Source organism: Haliotis cracherodii, unplaced genomic scaffold, assembly GCF_022045235.1.
Source record: "Haliotis cracherodii isolate W230 unplaced genomic scaffold, xgHalCrac1.p SCAF_8, whole genome shotgun sequence".
Classification (NCBI taxonomy): Eukaryota; Metazoa; Mollusca; class Gastropoda; order Lepetellida; family Haliotidae; genus Haliotis; species Haliotis cracherodii.
In genome coordinates this window covers 57,322,290-57,346,268 of record NW_027266341.1, presented here as the reverse complement: position 1 = coordinate 57,346,268, position 23,979 = coordinate 57,322,290, and the positions used below count along the sequence as shown (strand labels likewise).

At 41.3% G+C, this 23,979-nt stretch overlaps 2 protein-coding genes across 2 annotated transcripts; one reads left to right on the top strand and one right to left on the bottom strand.

The window, feature by feature from the left end:
• Positions 1–3,623: 3,623 nt before the first annotated feature.
• LOC139450585 (leucine-rich repeat-containing protein 74A-like) lies at positions 3,624–23,826 on the top strand. Its single transcript, XM_071232340.1, has 12 exons — positions 3,624–4,089; positions 6,139–6,335; positions 7,017–7,124; positions 7,660–7,753; positions 8,578–8,627; positions 16,831–16,912; positions 17,674–17,759; positions 18,585–18,779; positions 19,847–19,942; positions 20,417–20,680; positions 21,161–21,246; positions 23,673–23,826. Exons 1-12 carry the CDS (start codon positions 3,624–3,626, stop codon positions 23,824–23,826), a joined length of 1,878 nt encoding a protein of 625 aa, XP_071088441.1.
• Positions 12,804–15,233, bottom strand: LOC139450586 (uncharacterized). Its single transcript, XM_071232341.1, has 4 exons — positions 15,212–15,233; positions 14,058–14,270; positions 13,559–13,882; positions 12,804–12,904 (listed from the first exon to the last, which is right to left on the bottom strand). The coding sequence occupies exons 1-4, from the start codon at positions 15,231–15,233 to the stop codon at positions 12,804–12,806; spliced, it is 660 nt and encodes a 219-aa protein (XP_071088442.1).
• Positions 23,827–23,979: the final 153 nt, after the last annotated feature.

The following is a 23,979-nucleotide window of genomic DNA, read 5'->3' as shown; positions in this document are numbered from 1 at the left end:
CAAATATTTGCCCCCCCCACCCCTGTCTAAAAAAAAGTTAACTACGTTCCTTGTTCAAACTGTTATTCAAAAAGGATGAGGCAACGAGACATCAAGGCGCAAACAGAGCCACCTACAACCGTGTCCAAATTAAGCAGGCGGTAACACGTGCTGTTCGAGATGTCGTGGGTACAAACCTTGATGCACGTGGTGAACGAATCACTCGGAGTTGGAATAGTTCATGTTGATAGGGGTTTCAGATATTTGGCTGAAATTGTCCCTGGGAATTAATACACGGTTAGAAAATTGTTTTGTTTGTTTGTTGTTTAACGCCGCAATCAGCTATATTCCAGCTATATGATGGCGGCCTGTAAATAATAGGAGACAACTAACGGGATCGGGTGGTCAGGCTCGCTGACTTGATTGAGGCATGTCATCGTATCCCAATTGCTTGGATCGATGCTCATGACGTCAATCGCTGGATTGTCTGGTCCAGACTCGATTATTTATAGACAACCGTCAAATATTGTTTGTTTGTTTGTTGTTTAACGCCGTACTGAGCAATATTCCAGCTATATGACGGCGGTCTGTAAATAATCGAGTCTGGACCAGACAATCCAGTGATTGATATCATGAGCATCGATCCACGCAATTGGGATCGACATGCACCAACCAAGTCAGCGAGCCTGACCACCCAATCCCGTTAGTCGCCTTTTACGACAAGCATAGTCGCCTTTTACGGCAAGCATGGGTTGCTGAAGACCTATTCTACCCCGGATCTTCACGGGTCCCACCGTCATATAGCTGGAATGTTGCTGAGTACGGCTTTAAACAACGAACAGACAGACAGACAGTCAGGATGACCAAAGTTACCCATACCCCAGAACCCCAACCGAACCGTTAATCTGGTTAGCATCCTCCAACATATTTTAAAAAATGAACATCAACAAGATATGAATTCTGTATGCACCCGGGAAATCTAGCTACATTATATATTTTATTGTCAATAATGCAACTTTGATGATGATATTGCATCTCTGTTTGATCAGAGACCGTACAATAGATCAATATAGATAAGTAACATTAAAAACTCCAGTATTCTTTCATGTTTGAAAAACCAATCAGTTCATTGCGGTGAACATTTTTAATTACTTACAGAAGTTACTTTGATCTTCGTAAAATCAAAATAGATCCCAATTAAAATATGGAGATTAAATTAAGGATTAAATTCAGTTCAGTCAATCTGTCTAAACCCAGGCTCATTTCCCCGGCAATATGTATAATGACTGAAAATGTCAGTCAATATGTACATTGCCTGAGTGAATCAGTCACTATACATAATGACTGATTATAGGCATTTACTCTAACATATTCAAATATAAAGGTTCGAATACTACATTCGCCTAGATTGAGTTTCTAGATTTGTCAGGTTTGTCACCTCCCAACAAAAATGATAACATCAAAAACCTGCATCACTTCGGGCTTTCCTCCCACGCTCAGCTGAAACGCCGTCATATACACCGCAACTCACTCACTCACTCACTCACCCCCAGAATCACTAACCGCTCGCTCGCTCACACACACATGCTCTCTCTCTCTCTCTCTCTCTCTCTCTCTCTCTCTCTCTCTCTCTCTCTCTCTCTCTCTCTCACACACACACACACACACAAATACAGTTAAGTTAATCTCGTATCATCAGGGAGAAATTTAAATCTAAACCTAAACTTATAGTAACCTAGTTTCTAATGTAAACCACGTCCAGAGGGTGCCAGGCATAGAAAGCGGTGCTCGATCCCTCAAGGATATTCTAATGGGAATTTAATTCATGTGTGTATAGAAAAGTGTGACCTTAAAGTTCGCAGTTAATGATCCAAATCTACCCTGATCAGACACCCGTATCTACACGAGCAGATCGGGTATCTCTCAGCTCCACCCGTATATTGCTTCTGGGAAGGTTCATATCACACAGCGTTCTATTCCAAGTGTATTTATTGTATTCCCAACAATAGAGTAAAGTTTCGCCAAAAAACAGGATGTGTCAGCTGACAGCAGAATAGCATTGTTAAAAATACAATGTACGGTTGTGATATGCGTAGGTTAACCCAATAACCGTCATTGAGTGGGGTGTTATAGTTTTGAAGACATTTAAAGTTTGGGAGCACATTACCCCGTGTATTAATTTGAACTTAAAATTCAGTTTCAAATATATGTTAAAACATTAATGGACCTTTAACTTTAGTTCGTATTAACATGTATTTAGATGACTAGCGGGATCGGGTGGTCAGGCTCGCTGACATGGCTGATGCATGTCAATTGTGCATATCCCAATTGTGTAAATCCATGCTCATGATATCAATCACTGGATTGTCTGTCGTCATGTAGCTGGATTTTTACTGAGTGCGACGTAAGACAACCCACCGGCAATAGATGAACCACTTTTCCCAGAGATTATTTATAACTACCTGAAAACCAACGGTTCCGAAAGATTAGACCTGCCGTATTTATGTGGTTAATGTCATAAATGACTTCTCAAAACCAACAAAAGCGTTCAACCTTTTCTGGGTCAATTCACACAAAACTACAAGGATTAGTGAGCAGACACAATACCTCACACTCACTTAAAATACAACAGCGGGTATTTCGACATATCGATGTAGCATTACCTGTTTAGAACAAGTTCAATGTAAAAATCAATTAATTATGCTTAATTTCTGTTCTTATCGCTGTTAACTGTGAGGTGTAATTCATCACACTTTATCAATATAAACTATTACAGTCGCATGTTGATTTCTCTATCGCGTCGTTGGGGTGTTGTGGGAAGGCGATAAAGCCGTCACCAACAGCGACGCTGTTGAATAGTGTCCACCACAGCCATGATGTTGAGTTGTTCAGAGCAGTGGAGATAGTATTATCACTGGAAAACATGTAAGTTTTGGTGTTTTAAATTTGTTTGAAAATGTAGGAAAGGTCATTTTTGCGAATTTGATACTCTGGGCTGGCGCCCGTATTGATTCCATTGTAAACTGATTCATGAATTGTTTGTGTTAAATCGTGAAGTAGGTTATTTATGTCGTGTCTCTTATTATAATGCTGGTAGTGTTCTGTCGAGAACATTAACGGCGACACGGTGACTGATCTGATCTCATATCATAGAGACCGTTGAGGATGTATATGGGGCGTCTTGTATCTATATTGAGCGATATATATATTGCTCGTGCTATTAATCACTGGATTGTCTTGGTTGTTCACATGGCGCCATCGTAAGGCAGGAATTTTGCTGGGTGCGGCGTTAGGCAACAAAGACCAACATTTTTATTAAAATTAGGTGTGGGTGCTACCGGTAGAGCAGGACACGCGTACCAGACGATATTGTCAGAGCTTTTGCTGAAGAAAATAGCATTAGGATTTGCATGGGTTGTTAGGGCATTCTTCTCTCTTTTTGCCAGGTGGGACGTCCAAAACAATCTGGATGACGGTCAGTCTATGTCCTAGAAATGATATTGAACCGATCTGAAACGTGGCGATTTCATTTGGAAAAGTACCGCCCAGTTTTACAGTGAAGAGGCCTACACTGAACATACCGCATTTCTTCTTGTAAATCTTACAGCTTGCAGCTAAACGAGAGAGCCCGAGACAGAACAAAAATGGCGGACGATTTAGGACAACAAAAGAGAGGGAAGAGTGCATTAAACCGCCAAACCTCAAGTATGTCACGGACGTCTTGTCACTCACGTACCAGCTCTTGTGCGTCCAAAAAAGATGTACCCTGTAGTTCGAAACAAAACTCTGCAAAACAGACAAATGGCAATATCTCGCGAGAATTGACGAGAACTGACACACAAGTCAATATCAAGGGTATGGGTTCTAAAACGGCTACCCTGTATCTAAGTCAGAGCCATTCTAAAGTCAAGCTGCCCAGCTCCCCGGAGAGGCCACGCGGCATCATCCGGCAGAAGACATCGTCTGACACGTCACAGCAGACGACAGGCACCAGGTCCAGGCAGACGACGTTTATGTCTCAGGACAATGGATTTTCAGAACCAACAAAACTCAAGAGAGACCTGAAGCGGGAATTTACCTTCACCGGATATGACATCATGGAGGACTGTGGTGAGTGTGTTAAGCAGAGTGCCTCTATATTTGGTCAAAACAGTTAACTTTTCATACAAGGTCGTAGCTGGCAGTGGGGAAGAGTTAGGCGTTCGACGATTGTTTCAGCTTCCCGTTAGGACCCTGAGCTGTGATAATTCGCTCAAGCATTACTCGAGTCCGGTTCAAAAATTAATCTCACTTTGTTGGCCGCGCTTGTCAAACATGCTCGTACCAAGCAGGAAAATTTTGTGGAATTTATTTTATATGATACGCGTACTGGAGAACCAGACCCGTGAAGAACCTGGTTAGATTAGGACTTTAGCAACCCATGCTTGCCGTAAGAGGCGACTATGCTTGTCGTAAGAGGCGACTAACTGGATCGGGTGGTCAGGCTCGCTGACTTGGTTGATGCATGTCATCATTTCCCAACTGCGTGGATCGATGTTCATGGTGTCAATCACTGGATTGTCTGGTCGAGACTTGATTATTTACAGACCGACGTCATACAGCTGGAATATTGCTGAGAGCGGCGTTAAACAACAAACAAACAAACCTGGGCACCAGAGTGCAGGAACTAAATGGTATCTGTTTCGTCACTGTGTGTATGCACATAAATTTGGTGTTTGATATGCAAATGACGCGGTATTCGTTTTCCCTTGTCAGAAAGCAAGAATCATTATCAGGGCGAATGTGGGATACGAACCCATATTTCTCAGAATCCTGGCAAGCCTAGGGTATATAACTCTGCACAGCTACATCCATCACCTTAGACTCCTGGCTGTCTATATCTCTTGAGGGGGCACGGGTAGCCCAGTCGTCAAAGCACACCAGAAATCTATGATTGTGGGTTCGAATCCCGATGGGCATCCATACATTTCAAGGTAGTCGGCCCCATACCCGTGCTCATGGGTTGTAAACGTGAGACCTGCATCACTTCGGGCCTTCCTCCCACACTAAGCTGAAATCCCTTGATATAACTGTAATACTGTTCAAAGCGACGTTAAACCAAACTCACTCATTATATATGTTGAGGGGTAACATATGTTCTCCATGCTCACTATTATCGCGACTAATGAGGACAGGGGGTTGGTCAGTTACTGAATGTGACTTGACTTAAGGTATAAACTGCCGGACAAAAGAAAGTACACACTTGAAAATTGGATTTGACCAAAACATGACTACCCTTATCAAAACGTTACTAGGCTTAAAACACTCGCCGAAACACTGCAAAGGTCCAAAACACAACTATGATACCCGTGTCAAATACTTCACCATCGAATACCATTTCTTGTTTGTTTTATTTTAGCCACCATCAAACTTTAACATTTGTGTTTACTTTCTTTTGACTGGTTGTTTATATCACTCGTGATGTATTCTATCAAACACTGCTTTGTAAGGTCAAGATTCGACTATTTACAGGACGATGTGATATTGCTGGAATATTGAAGCCTTTGGCGTAAAACAATATTCACTCACTCTAAACAATAAAACGTGGGTTTAGGATGTTGTGTTTGTGTGTGTTTAGGCTGTGAGAGGATAGCTCATTTCACGTGTTTAGATCTAAACATGTTTAGGAATGTGTTTCAATCCTAAGCGGGATACGAATTTGGTGTGTTCTCTCTAAACGCGTTTAGGTCTAAACACATGAAATGAGCTATCCTCTCACAGCCTAAACACACCTAAACACAACAATCCCCTAAACATGTTCAGAATTTAAACGCGTGAAAACATGTTTAGATATTCCGCTGAGGTTTAAAAATCTATGTGTTCATAAATATGTTGTATGAATATTTGTTATTTCTCTCATACAGGAAGCTGACATTGAAAGTATGTCTGATAGACTCTTAACTTTTGACTCTTACCATCACCCACCCACCCTAAATATACACATTTAGACCCTAAACACGTTTAGCTGTTAAACACAACCCTAAACATGTTAAGACCTAAACATGTCAAACATACGGGATAACATTAAGTTTGTGTTTAGGATTTAAGCACATTTTAACAGTGTACGTGTAATACAGACTTTATGATTAAGAATACACTTTTTTGTTCTCCATTCACCAGACCCCCCTGTACCTCTCCCCACGGACCCGGAAGAGATCGAGAGGCACGGCTACGTGAACGTCTACATCAACGCCTGCAAGTCTCTTGGAATCACACCTGTGACATTTATCGTCAACAGCCTCATGGCGCCGAAACTAGTCATGCGCAGTCGCTCGGTTGGCTCCAAGGCGGCTAGAGCTATCTTCATAGCTCTTGTGGTATGTGTGCGATACAAAGACATTGAATTTTTGACATAATTTTGATAGATACTGTTTTATCAGTAACTTAGTTAGCCACCAGTTAGTTTCAATTTCTGTTTTAATAGTTATCCAGCCACGTCAAATTTTGTTCTATTAGTAAAATTATTATCCGCCCACACCAAATTCTGTTGTATTACAAATAGTTATTCGCCCACAACAAATTCTGTTGTATTACAAATGGTTATCCGCCCACACCAAATTATGTTTTATAACAAATAGTTATCCGCTCACACCAAATTCTGTTGTATAAGTAAAATAGTTATATTTAAAATAGTGGTTTGTTAATAAATAACCAGAAATTGTCAACTTCTGTTGTATTCATAAATACTTGTCCGACCATGTCAAATTCTGCTATTGTTGTTGTTTTTAAAATAGCTATCAGCCTTGTCAAATTCTGATATTTAGTAAAATATATCTGCCCACGTCAAATTCAAATTCCATTTCAACAAAAATATAATAATCAAACAATTTTCAAATAAAGTACTGAAAACAGATAGTTTAGTTTTCTACACCACATGTGGACGTCAGATTCGTGAATGAATCCTTTCTTCTGACAAACATCATTTTTTTCAAATGAGAGGCAACGAGGTCAGATTAGTGATGCTATTGGTGCATTCACAGTCAGAATTTCCTCACCAGGGTAATCAACGCATCTGTGGCCTTGACCTCGAAGACAACTGGCTGGGCGCGGAGGGTGCCAGCGCGATCGCAGAACTCCTTCCACAAAATAATCTCATTACAGAAATAGTAAGTCAAGCAATGTATGTTATTCGAATGAGTGAGTGAGTATGGTTTTACGCCGCATTTAGCAATATTCCAGCAATATCACGGCGGGGGACACCAGAAATGGTCTTCACATATTGTACCCATTTGGGGAAACGAACCCGGGCCTTCGGCGTGACGAGCAAACGCTTTAACCACTAGGCTACCCCACCACCCCTTTTTTCGAATTAGCACGTACAATTGGATCATAAATTTACTAAGAAGCGTGGTGTTTCAAATATTTATTGACACCGTTTTCGCCTGGCTAAAAGTCAGAGTAAAATACTAAGAGTTAAAAGGAGACATGGGCCTCATTTCACAAACATTTCTAATCGAATGTCGTAAATATATAGCTCCTGATCTTTCTCGTAGCTGTGAGGCTCTCGTAGCAGTTGGGTTGCTTTACAGAACGGGGATCATATTTCTTGTCCGTAAATCGTAGGCGCTCGAATAGCCACGACATCGTAACTCCTTGCAACTTGAGCGATTTGATTGCTGTTTTTTTGTTCTTGTTCTTTAGAATATATCCGAGAACCGCATAGGAGGCGATGGGATCCGAGCACTGGCCGAGGTCATGCAAGATAACCAGACCGTCCGGAAACTCAACATATCAGGTACAGAAAAGCCCCATGAAGATTCAGGGTAGAATAGGTCTTCAGCAACCCATGAGGCGACTAACTGGATCGGGTTGTCAGGCTCGCTGACTTGGTTGATGCATGTCATCGTATCCTAATTGTGTGGATCGATGCTCATGATATCAATCACTGGAGTGTCTGGTCCAGACTCGATTATTTACAGACCGCCGTAATACAGCTGGAATATTGGTGAGTGAGGCGTTAAACAACAAACACACAAACAAACAGGTATAGAACATCACCCCGGAGCGACCCTTCAAGGTGGCGTATTTGTTAACACCAGGTGAATGATAATGTTTTGAAGTCGAGCCGTTAGAAGCACAAACTCGACGTACAAAATTCAAGTCCTTCATAATTATGAGACAGTGGACATGTACTAAAGTCGCTCTTCACGTCGGATGTACACATTGTGAAAAATGGATGGATACAAACATTACAATCTCGATATTGTAAGTCATTAACACTGACAAAAATAGTTGGTAAAGTTTACTAACTTAGTAAATTTCACTGTCCACTCAGACACTAACATGTTAGTAGACTTTACTAATCAGTTAGTACTTTTTACTCGGTGGCCTATCGTGACTAGCTGAAAAAAGGTTAAGTAATAATCAGATACACTTTAACTGTCAGCTTCCTGTATGAGAGAAATACTATTAGGCATATAACATTGATAATACAAAGAATATTAAAACTGGAATTCAAAGCTGCAGGGGGCGCGGGTGGCCCAGTCGTCTACGGCGCCGGGATTCGCCCAGTACAAATTACTGAACGAGGCTGATTGTTTCCATTGCATTTGATTTCAGGGAGTGAACTTCACGATCACGATGCTAAGTATTTGGCGGAAATAATTGAGGTACAGTATAACCTACACTAACCTTATCATCAGGAATCCACGAAAGGCTCCAGCTTGGACCTTGTGTATATTTGTATAATCGTTTGGATACAGTTCCACCTAATTTGCACCCATTATTCAATAAGAATCCCCTCTTACATGAATAAATGTGCTTTATGAACTATGTGCAGAGGGATCAGTCTGTACGCGTTTTCGAGTGAAACTATGCAATATCTATGCTCCGTTGGTGCTCGAGGTAGCTTACGGGTAAAGCCAAAAGGACCCGAATGCATCCCTATCCCCTCCCACAATGTGGCACTCGCCCGTGTTATATTTGTTACGACCGGTTGTTTTTCTATAACGATGATACGTGTGTGTGATGTTGATTCGCCTGAGGGGGCACGGCTGGCCCAGTCGTCTAAGGCGCCGCGATTTGCTGTGCAGAGTTGCGTCCTTTGGGCACGCCAGAAACCTATGATTGTGGGTTCGAATCCCGGTTCACCCCGATTATATTTCTAGGTTTGTCGGCACCGTGCTCGTGCTCGTGGGTTTCACCGAAGTGATAAACGCCTAAGACCTGCATCACTTCGGGCTTTCCTCCCACATTAAGCTGACACGCCATGAAATAACTTGAATACTGTTAAAAGCGGCGTTAAACCCAACTCACTCACTCACTCACTCACTCAATTCGCCTGAAGCGAAGTCTCCCACGGTCACGTTTTCGGAAAATATTCCTGAAGATATTGTACGTATGCTTTAATGAATATTGAGGAAATAAGGGGCCAAGTGAACTATCCTGATATGTCATTAAGATAGAAAGATAGATAGATAGATAGATAGATAGATAGATATTACCGTGCAGCCTGGACACTACTGTTAACAGTGTGAATATACTATGTACTGTTGCATGTAATGTGTGACACTTCTAAATATGATTTTCTCTCTATCTTACCTAATTCTGGGATGATGTCACACACAGCCTTCTGGCGCAGTGTTGATGCTTCATTGCATGGCAGGTCAGCACACGGGACTCGCCATCTATCCTCAAATATACGTCGTCCTTGTTTTTATCTCGGAAAGTCCTTTGATCCGACGTTTTGTCGACGCAGGCGTTGTTTTGTATGAAGATTTAGTTTTCCCCAATATTGTTTTAAATGTCTCTCCTCCATGGTCGGATTTACTGTAGGTTAAAAAATAGACAGGCTTCGCTTCCAGAGCATCAAGTGAAACCTTGTATATACACACAAGTGTGGATTAGGACTTATGTGTTTGCATGGCAACAAGACGGATTGGTGTGGAATTTGAGGTTAGGTTCAGTTCCGGGGCATTAGTCATAAGGTGTTTAATACTTATGTGTTTCCATGACAGCAAGTCGGACTGGTGGGGAATTAGAGGTTGGGTTCAGTTCCGGAGCATTACCCATAATGTGTTCGATACTTATGTGTTTCCATGACAGCAAGTCGGACTAGTGTGGAATTAGAGGTTGGGTTCAGTACCGGAAAATTACTCATAAGGTGTGTAATATGTATGTTTCCATGGCAGCAAGTCGGACTGGTGTGGAATTAGAGGTTGGGTTCATTTCCGGAGCATTACTCATAAGGTGTGTAATATGTATGTTTCCATGGCAGCAAGTCGGACTGGTGTGGAATTAGAGGTTGGGTTAAATTCCGGAGCATTACTCATAAGGTGTGTAATATGTATGTTTCCATGGCAGCAAGTCGGACTGGTGTGGAATTAGAGGTTGGGTTCATTTCCGGAGCATTACTCATAAGGTGTGTAATATGTATGTTTCCATGGCAGCAAGTCGGACTGGTGTGGAATTAGAGGTTGGGTTAAATTCCGGAGCATTACTCATAAGGTGTGTAATATGTATGTTTCCATGGCAGCAAGTCGGACTGGTGTGGAATTAGAGGTTGGGTTAAATTCCGGAGCATTACTCATAAGGTGTGTAATATGTATATTTCCATGGCAGCAAGTCGGACTGGTGTGGAATTAGAGGTTGGGTTCATTTCCGGAGCATTACTCATAAGGTGTGTAATATGTATGTTTCCATGGCAGCAAGTCGGACTGGTGTGGAATTAGAGGTTGGGTTCATTTCCGGAGCATTACTCATAAGGTGTGTAATATGTATATTTCCATGGCAGCAAGTCGGACTGGTGTGGAATTAGAGGTTGGGTTAAATTCCGGAGCATTACTCATAAGGTGTGTAATATGTATGTTTCCATGGCAGCAAGTCGGACTGGTGTGGAATTAGAGGTTGGGTTAAATTCCGGAGCATTACTCATAAGGTGTGTAATATGTATGTTTCCATGGCAGCAAGTCGGACTGGTGTGGAATTAGAGGTTGGGTTCATTTCCGGAGCATTACTCATAAGGTGTGTAATATGTATGTTTCCATGGCAGCAAGTCGGACTGGTGTGGAATTAGAGGTTGGGTTAAATTCCGGAGCATTACTCATAAGTTGTGTAATATGTATGTTTCCATGGCAGCAAGTCGGACTGGTGTGGAATTAGAGGTTGGGTTAAATTCCGGAGCATTACTCATAAGGTGTGTAATATGTATGTTTCCATGGCAGCAAGTCGGACTGGTGTGGAATTAGAGGTTGGGTTCATTTCCGGAGCATTACTCATAAGGTGTGTAATATGTATATTTCCATGGCAGCAAGTCGGACTGGTGTGGAATTAGAGGTTGGGTTAAATTCCGGAGCATTACTCATAAGGTGTGTAATATGTATGTTTCCATGGCAGCAAGTCGGACTGGTGTGGAATTAGAGGTTGGGTTAAATTCCGGAGCATTACTCATAAGGTGTGTAATATGTATGTTTCCATGGCAGCAAGTCGGACTGGTGTGGAATTAGAGGTTGGGTTCATTTCCGGAGCATTACTCATAAGGTGTGTAATATGTATGTTTCCATGGCAGCAAGTCGGACTGGTGTGGAATTAGAGGTTGGGTTAAATTCCGGAGCATTACTCATAAGGTGTGTAATATGTATGTTTCCATGGCAGCAAGTCGGACTGGTGTGGAATTAGAGGTTGGGTTCATTTCCGGAGCATTACTCATAAGGTGGTCGATACTTATGTGTTTCCATGGCAGCAAGTCGGACTGGTGGGGAATTAGAGGTTGGGTTCAGTCTCATAAGGTGTTCAATACTTATTGTGAAACGTTGTCGACACTTTTGCAAGTACTGAACATGTGTCTTTTGTTATGTGTTGTTTGTTTTCCGTTGTTTATTGCGTTTCCAATCGAAGCCAGGCCTTCGGCGTGATTAACGAACGCTTTAAAACCAGTGCGACCCTGCAGCTATTACCGATATGGTTGTCTGTACTACTCATTCAACCCGACGTTCAATTCCATTTCACCTCCCACCACAATTAATTCTTACTCCCATTTTATTCGTTGACTGTAGATAAGCTGTGCGTTATATCGGGCGCTGACGGTTATAACAGAACTATATGAATATGTAACAACAGTTTATTGTAAATGTGATATAATTGCATTGTAAAACTGTTATTAAATAATAAATTTAACAAATTATTTACAAAAATCAGGAATATGTATAAGCGTTTCGAAACAATTACAGTTCAATGACAATGTGACGTAGTATGTATGTACTATATCGCCAGCTGTCCATGCAGACATGACCACGAAAACTGCCTGCTATAGCCACATTCTGAAAACAAAATAAAAGAAATATTTAATTTTAATATAGTGTTTAAGCGTGTTCGTAAGTAATATCCAATAAATGAAAATAAAAAATGAAGTATCTCAACAGCAGTAATAACAAAACTTCAAAAGTAAAAAATAACTAACGTACAGGAAGGGCTGCCACCTCCCTATGTACCGCAATGTCAGTCAGGACACTGTATAATTGATTGGTTGTATTCCAGAGGGTTAGTTTTGCATGGCTAATTCGCTACGAGCTACAATGGCATCAACAAGATGATTAAATTACCTGTTTTAAACCGACTCTCGTCGTTTAGTCCGTTAGAACAATACAGTAAACTACGGTTATAACGAACTCAAAGGGACCACTAATTTTAGTTCGTTATAACCGTAGTTCGTTATAAGCATATATACAGCATATATACAACAAATGGCCGGGACTAAAAAATAAGTTCGTTATATCGGTCAGTTCGTTATAAGCGTGTTCGTTATAACCGTAGTTTACTGTATGTATATATCATGTCCCTGTACTAACCTAGTGGCCGCGTTTTATAGTTCTCCTCCTCAATCTGTTGACGATGTTGGAGGAGGCGCGGGAGTCGCCGGATCCGTTGTGGACGAGGAAGGTGCCACTGTCTGCAAGAGAAAGAAATGTCCATTAAAACAAAATAGTTGTTCGGTGTTTGAAAGTTGGTAAATCGGCATTTGATTCAATGGTTGTTTGACGAGATTCTGGTTTGGTTTTAATGAGATTAGTTTTAACTCAGTGTCTTAACATAATAAATGCTGAATGAATAAATAAACATGCATACAATACGAGTGTGTCTAACAACACACGACCTTACACATTGTTGTATAATGGATTCAGGAAATGTAGAATAAGGGTTTTAATTCACACAGAGCACATGGCATACATGCAGGCAGACATATTGGAACTCCCCCTTTTCTTACTCCATAACTGAAGAGTACATTTTATAACATAAGCTGTCCGGAGTTATCTCCCCTAGACCATACATGAACACATTAAGCCGTCTGGAGTTATCTCCCATAGACCACTACATTGAGTGTACTTAAAGACATAACACACATATATAATATGATTATATAGCTCATCTTTGGAGTTTTGTATGAGAGAGAGAGAGAGAGAGAGTATGAGAGAGAGAGAGATAGAGAGAGTACAAAAGTCCGAAAATTAGATTATAATTTACTGAACCGGTTTCACAAAATTAATTATCAACCTACTACTTTCTTGAACGACTCAAAGACTCAAAGACTAAAAACAGTACCTACCGTATTTGGAGTTTGGTTTCCGAGATCGCTTTGATCTTGTTTCCGCCATATTGTTTGATGACGTCACTTCCTCCAGTTTCCTCTTTCTGCATCCCGCAGCCGACATAGTGTTTCTCATGTCTCTCTCCTCCTTCATCACTTCTCTCTCCTGAGTCAAAGCTTCTCTCTCACGTCTCTGCTTTCTCTCTCGGATCTGCCTCAGTCTTTCTGCTTCCTGCAGTTCGTACTCGATGACCCCGACACGCCCCCTCATGCGGGTAGGCAGGGTGGGCGGTACCTGACGGGTGGATAACCTCATACTGGTCTTCTTTATGGTTTTCAAGTCTGGAAGGAAACGTTTATTCAAGTTACGAAATGTCCTACCAGTTTCTTTGGAATATTTGTATTGTTTTTGCTCACAAACGTTACTATCGTTAAAGTGATCAATATTATTTATTTATGTAATGAATTCTCGCAGTGATATCTGATTGTGGCGGGGCCTGATGGTTTTAGGTCGTACCGTTTCGGACATAGTCAAGCTGTCTTTCCGTCCAGATTATGGCGGCATCCACGGGACTAGCGCAGGTTTCAGGAACGCTGAGATCGGAATGAATGGACGCGAGCTGAAGGTCTGAACGGAATGCCATCCTTCCAGCAAACAGGAGCATGTCTGTGCCGGCCATGTTGTATACTCGGGGCCAGGCTGACTCCGGGTACAGGAAACAGTTGCCTCCTGGAAATAAATAATTCATCACCAGATCTCAAACTTGGTCTCATAACTTGATATGAATCATTTACATTACTCTTCATAACAATGTAATTCCTTTATTCTTAATTTATAAAGATGCAGTAAGCATATTTTTTTTAAACAGAAATCAGAATGAATCGTGAACTGAAACATCAAATATAAATTAAGCAAAAATGCCTTTGCTGATTAAAGTTCATTCACGGAATGGGTTTGCATTTATTTCCGCAGTGTACAAAAGCTATATTCCATTTGCGACTAATGATACTTTTGATTTAGTAAAATATGAATACAATTTTATTCTTGATTAATATTCTTATTTCATACAGATCAATTCCATATCTAGTGAACATATATGAAAAACACTTAAAACTGAAACTACTGAAAAGCATTAACTTTGATTCGTGAACTGACAATACCAATTATTATTGACTATAGCGAAAACTCTGTTCACAAAAAGAATCTGCGATTATGATATTGTGTATTGAAAACATGTTTTAAGATTGAAGCGCGTATGTTTGTGTGGCGAAATACAACACAACCGTGATCGGTAATACGAATTCACCTTTTTTAGAGAACTCTTTGAGTGCCAGAGGTCAAATATTTAAAAAATCTGTCATTAGCCGCTGCAAGACTCTATCCACTTGTTAATATATGATTGTGACGCTCTGTCCACACATTGAGATGACTACTGTTAATAATCTCATGTCGCAAAATATTCCGCTTGTACCCCATCCGTGGATATTTCTTATATTGTCTAGTATGTCTACTACTTTAATACAATGTGAACAAACATTGAACAAATTGTATTAACTACAAGTATGTCTAGACTAACTACAAGTAACTGTAGGACATCATTTTTCGAGTTTACAGATGAAAGGAGATTATACAAAATGATATCATAAAAATAGATTCTTACTATGTCTTACCTGTATTTCTTTTAGAATCCATTGTAAAGTTGGTCAGTCAGTCAGCCAAAACGATAAAGTAGGCTATATTCTTTCAATCAATCCAATCACGCAGAAAAATGGAGATTTTGTAGAGCGTGGCAATAGATCGACTTCGTGTGCTGAGAAATGACGATTGTCTATGACGTCACAATGCAGTCAATGTCATAACGACATACTACAGAGCTAACTAAAAGTAATGGTTTCGTAACCTTTTATTTCTACATGATAAAATAAATTTACCTTCTGCTCCAATATACTAATGTTAAGAAAACAAACATGATTATAAATAAACAACCTTTTTTGATCCCGCAATATTACGATAGAGGAATCATATTGACGAAGATTACCGATCATGACGTCATCTTCGTTATGACGTCATAGACAGTAGTCCTTTTGGCATGTAACTAGTTCCACGGTTGGTACGCGCAATGTAGATATAACCAGTCTTTTTTGTTCGGCCCCGCAGTGTCCAGTGTCCATAATGACCTCACCAGAAACGTTCATCAAATGGCGATCAAAAGAGGCGAAATCTGAGGTTCTGATAACATATGCATGTATTACGATCACAATAAATATCCAATATTTAATCGTGTAAATTCCAGTTGTAATGTGTGAATCGGAATCGTTAATCTGGAACCGCTTGCACAAAGCGATCTTAGCGCTACGACTATTGTAAGCCTATGTTAAAGTATGGGAGTTACAATCATCTTAGCGCTAAGATCGCTTTGTGTAAGTGGGCCCTGAACTCGTTCCCGCTTATTTTTCTAACTTGCACAAGTTCTGTTGTGATATTAAGAGACAGAGCCAAGCTTAATTGTTGATCTTGAATGATGAAGCGAAGAGAACAAATAAACAAAAGAAGAACTTTTAATTTAATCACTGGTTTGATAATCAACGCGCCTATGTTTGCAATAATTACTGTTATGCAAATATGCATGAGAAACAATAGATAAAATCACGTGAAGTACTGACGATGAGGAATGATAAACAGTACATCCTAGGCATTTATGATAAGAAATAATTAAATTTAATAAATGTAAAATTTTCAAAATGACTGCCCTTTAAATAACAAGCCAGACAATATGGATTTAAAATATTGTATTTATTATCAGGAGAAAACGTCAAAGGGAGGGATTAAGTCTACGAATGTTTTCATTGACAAATTATGGAAATATAAATGATTGAGTGTTGACGTTTGTTATATTTTTTGTCGCTCATAGATAAGGGGGATAACTCACATGTAATATCAACTGGACTACGAGTTGTGTCCCTTTGTTTACATTAACGCAAGCTCCTTCCAAGCGCATGACACCTTCGTTACACTCTCGGGAACATCGCGATAGTATAGAGAGCTCCGCGAACGGACTATCGCTGTGAGGAGCTTGACATTAACACTCCAAATACCACAAGTGAATGCCCATTTGTCGCATTGTGTTAACACGACGCTGTATCTTATAACATTATACGGCAGAGGTCCAGTTATATATAATATTACCGATGCATTTGAGGAAGGATTTTGATCCGCTTTTTCCTTGTGCCCTTTTGTCTTTGATTTGTTTGCATGTAAAAGAGAACATTAACTTTTGTGTGTGTTGCAGAATAACGTGTGGCTGCGGGAACTCCGGGCAAGTCATAACAAGTTTGGAGAGGTTGGTGGTCTCTACCTGGGGCCCGCTATAGGTGAGTTCAGGACGGTTTCTTGTGTCCCCATCGTGATATTTCTGGAATATTGCTGGAAGCTACGTAAAACCCAACTCACTCGTTCACTTATCTGGTTCTGAATTAACAGTTTCTATTTTTAGGGGACACGCCTGGAAACGTGTTAGCGTGCATTTCCGACTCATGATATTTCGTTATTGTTTACTTTAATGGATGTAATTAAATTTACATATATTACTTATATTTGAAACCCAATCAAAATGGAGAAGTTTTGTTGTCAATACTTAATTTTTAGCCGCCTGCTACCAATAATAAAACATTTCACATCTGCAAACTAATCATATTGAAACAAACAACACTATTTTCGTAGATTAGTCCATAAATGCATGTACTTATCACGACCCGTGAAGATCAGCGTAGAATAGGTCTTAGCAACCCATGCTTGTCGCAAGAGGCGACTAACGGGATCGGGTGGTCAGGCTCACTGTCTAGGTTGATGCATGTCATCGTCTCCCAATTGCTTTGATCGATCAATCACTGGATTGTCTGGCCCAGACTCGATTATTTCAGACCGCCGTTATATAGGTGTAATATTGCTGGGTGCGACAACTGAGTTAAACAAACAAACTTATCACACTGTAATTAGCCCATGTGTAAGGTATCGTGTATTATTGACTTGGTTTCCATTTACATTGTACAAGTTCAAGTTGTATATTGAGTTTTAAGTTAATTCGTCTTCCCTGTGTTGTATCGTCTTACTGATACTAGTGTCCTACCAACAGCTAACAATGACACTCTTGAGCTACTGGACCTCAGCTGGAACCATCTACGGAGACAGGGAGCACAAGCTGTTGCTGCGGGGTTAGAGGTAATAAATTGTCATAACGCATTGCCTGTAACCCATCTCTGTGTTGTTGGTAGCCTAGTGGTTCAAGCGTTCGCTCGTCACGCCGAAGACCCGGGTTCGATTCCTGACATGGGTACAATGTGTGAAGCCCATTTCTGGTGTCCCCCGCCGTGATATTGCTGGAATATTGCTAAAAGCGGCGTAAAACCGTACCACTTACTCTAACCGATCTCTAAATCAATGACATACACCAACCAAAAAACATCCAGGGTATTATAACTTCTCCTGAGAAACAAGTGGCTAATCGCATGGGTCATCTGCGGTCCTCAGAGGACGAAGACAGTCAACCAGTATGGCACATTGTAACCATCCAATCCACATTTTGGTCGGTTCACATGACGCGTAGGGTACCTGTATAACTGAGTTGAGCGCCTACTGAGTTGAAAATGACAATTGTTCAATAAATGTATCCGAAGCCATGGTCAGGCAACTATCTCAGTTTGACGTTTTTCTTTAAATTCAATTAGGCACCCCAGACATATCGCAAGAGCCGACGATACGAAGGATTTAATGTGATGTGACTGGTTGTGTGTCGTTGCTCATGCTATCGACCATCGGTTTGTCCAGGCTCGAATACAGGTCGCTGTGAAAAAGCATGTTCCATGGTTGATAACGCAATTACGCGTGGGTCGATGCTCATGATATCTATCCCTGGACTGTCTGGTCCATATTCGACTGTTTACAGACCGCCGTCATATAGCTGCAATATTGCTCAGAGCGGCGTTAAACAACAAACAAACAAACTTTTTTGATGTCACGGATAAAGCTGAGAGTTGTCTCCCCTAGGATAATGGCGGCTTGCTGATGTTGGACCTGTCGTGGAACGGGTTGTCCCGGGCTGGGTGTCGCACGCTCGGCCTCTCCCTGGCGGAGAACTACACCCTCGAGCACCTGGACATCACGTGCAACCGGGTGGACGCCATAGCTGTGGGCAGCCTGCTGGAGGGACTCAGATGGAACGAATCCCTCATCACACTCAGGGTAACAAGATGCTGAGATTCAGTCAGAGTAACCGTTGCCCATCTGGTTTGTCTTTGGCCTGGACGGCTAGTCCATTATGCGGAGGTGGTGATCTTCAACTTTACCTATACGACCGAAGCCAAAACCCGTCTAGGCTTTCATTTAATCGGTTCCCATCAATAGTGTCGAATAAAGCCGATTGTCGGATGAACGAGTGTCGGATTAACGAGACTTGATTGTATATGTTTGCATTTGGTAGGCGGAGGGCCTGACCCCTACCCCTTTTGAAAACTGAATGTAGTATATTGGAGGCGGTAACATTCACTGAGAGTGGGGTTTGATATTTTGGACCCTCCCTTTTATAATTGCTGGATCCGCCCTTGGTTTGGATTGTTTTTTGTTGTTATCGTAGACAGAGTAATGGAGAGCTTAGGCTGTAACGATGTAAGCGTTGGATCGTGATGGCATCTCAGCACCTTAGGAGCCGTAGCCTAGTCCATCCTTAAAGGGATGTCATGATACCAAACCAAACAATAGTGAGTTAATGTGAGTCAGGTATAAATGTCCTCATAGGTTTACAATGTAGGTATCATTTTGTATCAATATTTGACTTGACGATCCGATACACCGATACAGCGCTAGGAAGAGGTCATGGACAAAGAGTCACACACACACTTGGAGAAACGAGAGGACACGTTTGTTATCAGAAACGGACACGGCTTCCGTAGGTCTGTAGATGCATGTCACCGAGTCAGGATCAAATGTTGGTTGGTGGAACAACTGTCAGAATTATCACGTCCTTTGACCATTAACCATTACCTTTTATTTCGGGCATAGGTTCGTTAAGAAGTTGACCTGATCTGTTTTAGTCATTCAACATGTTTTGTTAGAGTATCTCTAGAAGCCATCGTGTCATTCACCCTATAACCATACAATTTGTGCGTACGAGCGTACGTGCAAATGGCGTGTGTATATTTATTTATGTAGTAGCATTAAAGGGCTCATTAGACAAGCGGGACCACAAGGTGTCTTTACATTTCTGTATGAGTGTAGTGATGGAGATCCTGATTCAATGTTACATTCTTCAGCTGGGTCAAAACCCCATCACCCCAGATGTAGCTCTACTCATCCTGAAGACAGTAGAGAAAGCTCCTAACAGCGTCCTGAGGGAGCTCGACCTGACGGTGAGTCTGGAGCTTGTGTTCATCTTTCAACCAGAGAAAAAGCAATTCAAATTACATCATGTAAGCACACCGTGAAAATCCGGGTTGGAATAGGCTTCATTTTTACAGCCCGCCGTCATAGACCTGGAACATTGCTGAGTGTGGCGTTAAACAACAAACAAACAAGGAACATCATGTTAAACCAAAACCTGAGACTAAGCCTCTAAAACTATTTTACGAAGTCCGCGTTCACAGAAAATGTCACCGATGTCTGTGCTTTTTGGTAGTCCAAACTTATTACTTATGGTCGAGTTTCCAGAACACTTAATTAAAGCATATTTTCCTATACCAATTGCTTTGATGGATGTTCGTGATCATGTGTTGACCGATGACAATCACTGGATTGTCAGACCTAGTACTGACTCGATTATTGACAGACCGCCTTCATATAGCTGTGACATCTGGCAATATTATTCTCCGTGGTCCGTGTTCCAGGACGTTGTGGTAGACGAGGAGTTTGTGACGTCGCTGAAGACGATGCAACAAAAGCGTGTCCTCCGGGCTAGGACGGGGCCAATTATCAACAAAGGGGAGGGAATTCTAACTCAGGACGCTGGGACTTTTCTCACCAACAACCCCATGCAGGCGATGTTCGACTTCATGAACGAGCGGGGTTATCGTGTCATCGACCTGTTCAAGCGATACGACACCGACAACAGCCACACCATCTCCACCCAGGACTTCACCAAAGGACTACTGGTATGTGGAGGATAAGCTATGTTCGCTTTTGCAGTACAGGATAGTTCCACGCAAAGCATAGTGAAATATATAGAGGATATTTCATGTGTCTCGTGAAATATCATGTTTCTCTCATCGAGTGACGGGGAAAAGGAGATGAGAGAAACATGGTGTTTCAGGAGACACGTGGAACATCTTATTTATTATATACATTTTATGTGGCTGTCTACCGGAAAATGTAATTATTTCATTACAAATTTACAACCTTGAAACGTACATTCTTCCCACCTAACACACAGGGGCGGTTCACCACCCTTTGTATTTGCGATTTAATATAAACATATAAGTAAAAAAATATTCAAGGTCACAAAATTCTTTATCAAACATTTAAATATGATTATATGATATGATATGATATATATGTCTCGACACGCCATGGCGTAACAGAAATACATCTATAATTGCGTTCACTCTCTCACTGTCACTTGCTGTTACTCTCAGAACGTGCACCTGCCTCTGACCGTTGGTCAGTTGGAGGAACTGGTCAGCCAGCTGGACTCGGACAAAGACGGCAAGATCGAGCTCAGGTTGAGTAGCTACGACAACAAGCGTTATCTCCCTTGATACTGAGAATTAACCCTAACAACGATGAAGTGTGTGATATGTACAACCATATTGATACTGCTCACAGTTGTTTTTTTCGTTTAGATTGCTTAAAAGGTGAAATGAATTATTTTTATTTTTTTGAAACACTCATCCTAACGCTCATTAATTGCAAATGGGTGTTATTTCCAATTTCAACTTGATACTTTACATTTCAACTTACTGCATGATGGGTTTTTTAAATGTTATAAACTTTTTTTCCTCTCTGTTCATTCTAACCTACTAACCCTATTCTGCTTCACATTTCTATAGCCATGTAGAACATCTAATGGATCAGCTGACTTCGGTAAGTTGGATGCAATACGTTTACTGACCACATGGTCATATATAAGTTGACTTACCGGTCAAGTTCAGGAGTGAACTCGGAAAAATGTTTCAGATGACAAAAAAACGGTTATATAAATAATTAAGCAAAAGTTCATTGCATAGTATTGTCTCGAGAGCCCGTATTCTAACTGTTTCTGGTCATGTGACACAGGACACGCAATCCTCACAAAAGGACTGTTAGAAACCAGATGGTAAAAGGGAGCTGTAGACTCCGAGTAGTATGGACTAACATCCAGTCTCTGAAATGAACATATCGTACAGAAAAAAACAGTTGTTCAGTTATCTTAATAAAAATATAAAAGGGAGCCCTCTTCCTTTCAGACTTGCCAAACATTATAGACTTGCATGGGCTGCATTTGATATATATTTGTATCAAGGTCTGTAAGACAGACTACGAGTACTAGTACGTATCGAGTACCTATTTGAAGCGTGTCTTTTGTCACGTGATCCACAAAAGGAACGGAAAATCCAGTATTTCTTGAAGTTCATTAGCCGGCTCGCCATTTTATGTATGGAAAGACATTCAGCCGCACTCAGCACTATTCCGGCTATATGACGGCCTGAACCCGTGAAGATTGTCGTCATATAGCTTGAATATTGCTTGAATATCGAGTGCGGTGTTAAACAACAAACAAACAAAACATGACGGCCTGTAAATAAAAGAGTCTGGACCAGACAACCCAGTGATTGATATTGTGAGCAACGTCCCACGCCGTCAGGATACAATGACACGCAATCAACCAAGTCGCCGAGCCTGGCCACCCGATCCATTTGGTCGCCAGTGAGACCAGCATATGTTGGTGGGGACCAATTAAAGTTTGTTGGTTTGTTTGTTGTTTAACGCCGCACTCAGTAATATTCCAGCTATATGAGGCGGGCTTTAAATAATCGAGTCTGGACCAGACAATCCAGTGATTGACATCATGAGCATCGCTCTACACAATTGTTGGATACAATGACATGCATCAACCATCCTGACCACGCGATCCCGTTAGTCGCCTCTTACAACAAGCATAGTAGCCTCTTACGAGCATCGATCCACGCAATTGGGATCGATGACATGTATCAACCAAGTCAGCGAGCCTGACCACCCGATCCCGTTAGCCTCTTACGACAAGCATAGTCGCTTATTACGGCAAACATGGGTCGCTGAAGACCTATTCTACCCCGGATCTTCACGGGGAGAACCAAGTTTAACCCGGAATCCCCACGCGGTTACTCTACTTTCAGCCATGGGGAATATTATACGTGTTCATAATATTGAATTTTCTTTTTAGAATGTAATGATATGGATGAACAATGTATTTGTAGACGATGTTATACATGTTATAACAAGATTACACGCTGATACAGTGGTAGGATTATCTGGCAAGAATGACGGACGCCTTGTACTTTCTAAAGCATTACAAGTCAATGAATAAATGTTGTTTTCATTCATCAATAATATCTCCGTATCATGTCGGCCTGGACAGCGCACACCAGTGATATATAATACACCTCTCAAGTCAGGCACACGAAGTGGGTGATAGCATGAGCAACAGGGAACACTTTCGGTGTATGATGGAACACAATCAGCCAGGTCGCGTTGTGAATTCCCGTCATGTAGGTCGGCTATAAAAGCTGTTTTCTGGGGACCTGTTCAGACCCGACTCGAACCCTGAAGATCCGGGGTATAATAGGTCTTCAGCAACCCATGCTTGCCATAAAAGGCGACTAACGGGATCGGGTGGTCAGGCTCGCTGACTTGGTTGATGCATGTCATCGTATCCAAATTGCGTAGGTCGATGCCCATGATGTCAAGCACTTGATTGTCTGGTCCAGACTCGATTATTTACACGTCATATAGCTGTAATATTGCTGAGTGTGGCATCAGACAACAAACAAACAAACAGACCCGGACTCCCCATGCACGAGTTATTCTGAGCTTATCTAATTGAGACACACGTGTGCTTTAGTTTTGTTCACTAATTGATATTGTGTCATACCCTTTTACCCAATTGTCATTTTTTTTATAAAATAATAGGGATCTGACGGAAGCTGAGACGAATCACAGACGGAAGATGTTCCGCCGGAAACAGAAGCTGGCAGTGAAAGAGAAGAGCAGCAACAAAAGGACGAAAGCTAAGACTAGGAAGAAGCGGGGTCTTGATGCCACCCCAGACTTTGCTAGTGTCTGATCAATCAAACATTACTTCATGCCATCAATATTTTGTTCCTTGGTATCTTTGTCATGAGCGAAGATGGTACTTCAAAGTTCCTGATGGTCAGTTATATATTACATGTTGGAAGCTTGCTTTTTTTGGCTTTTTTTTAACGCCGCACTCAGCAAT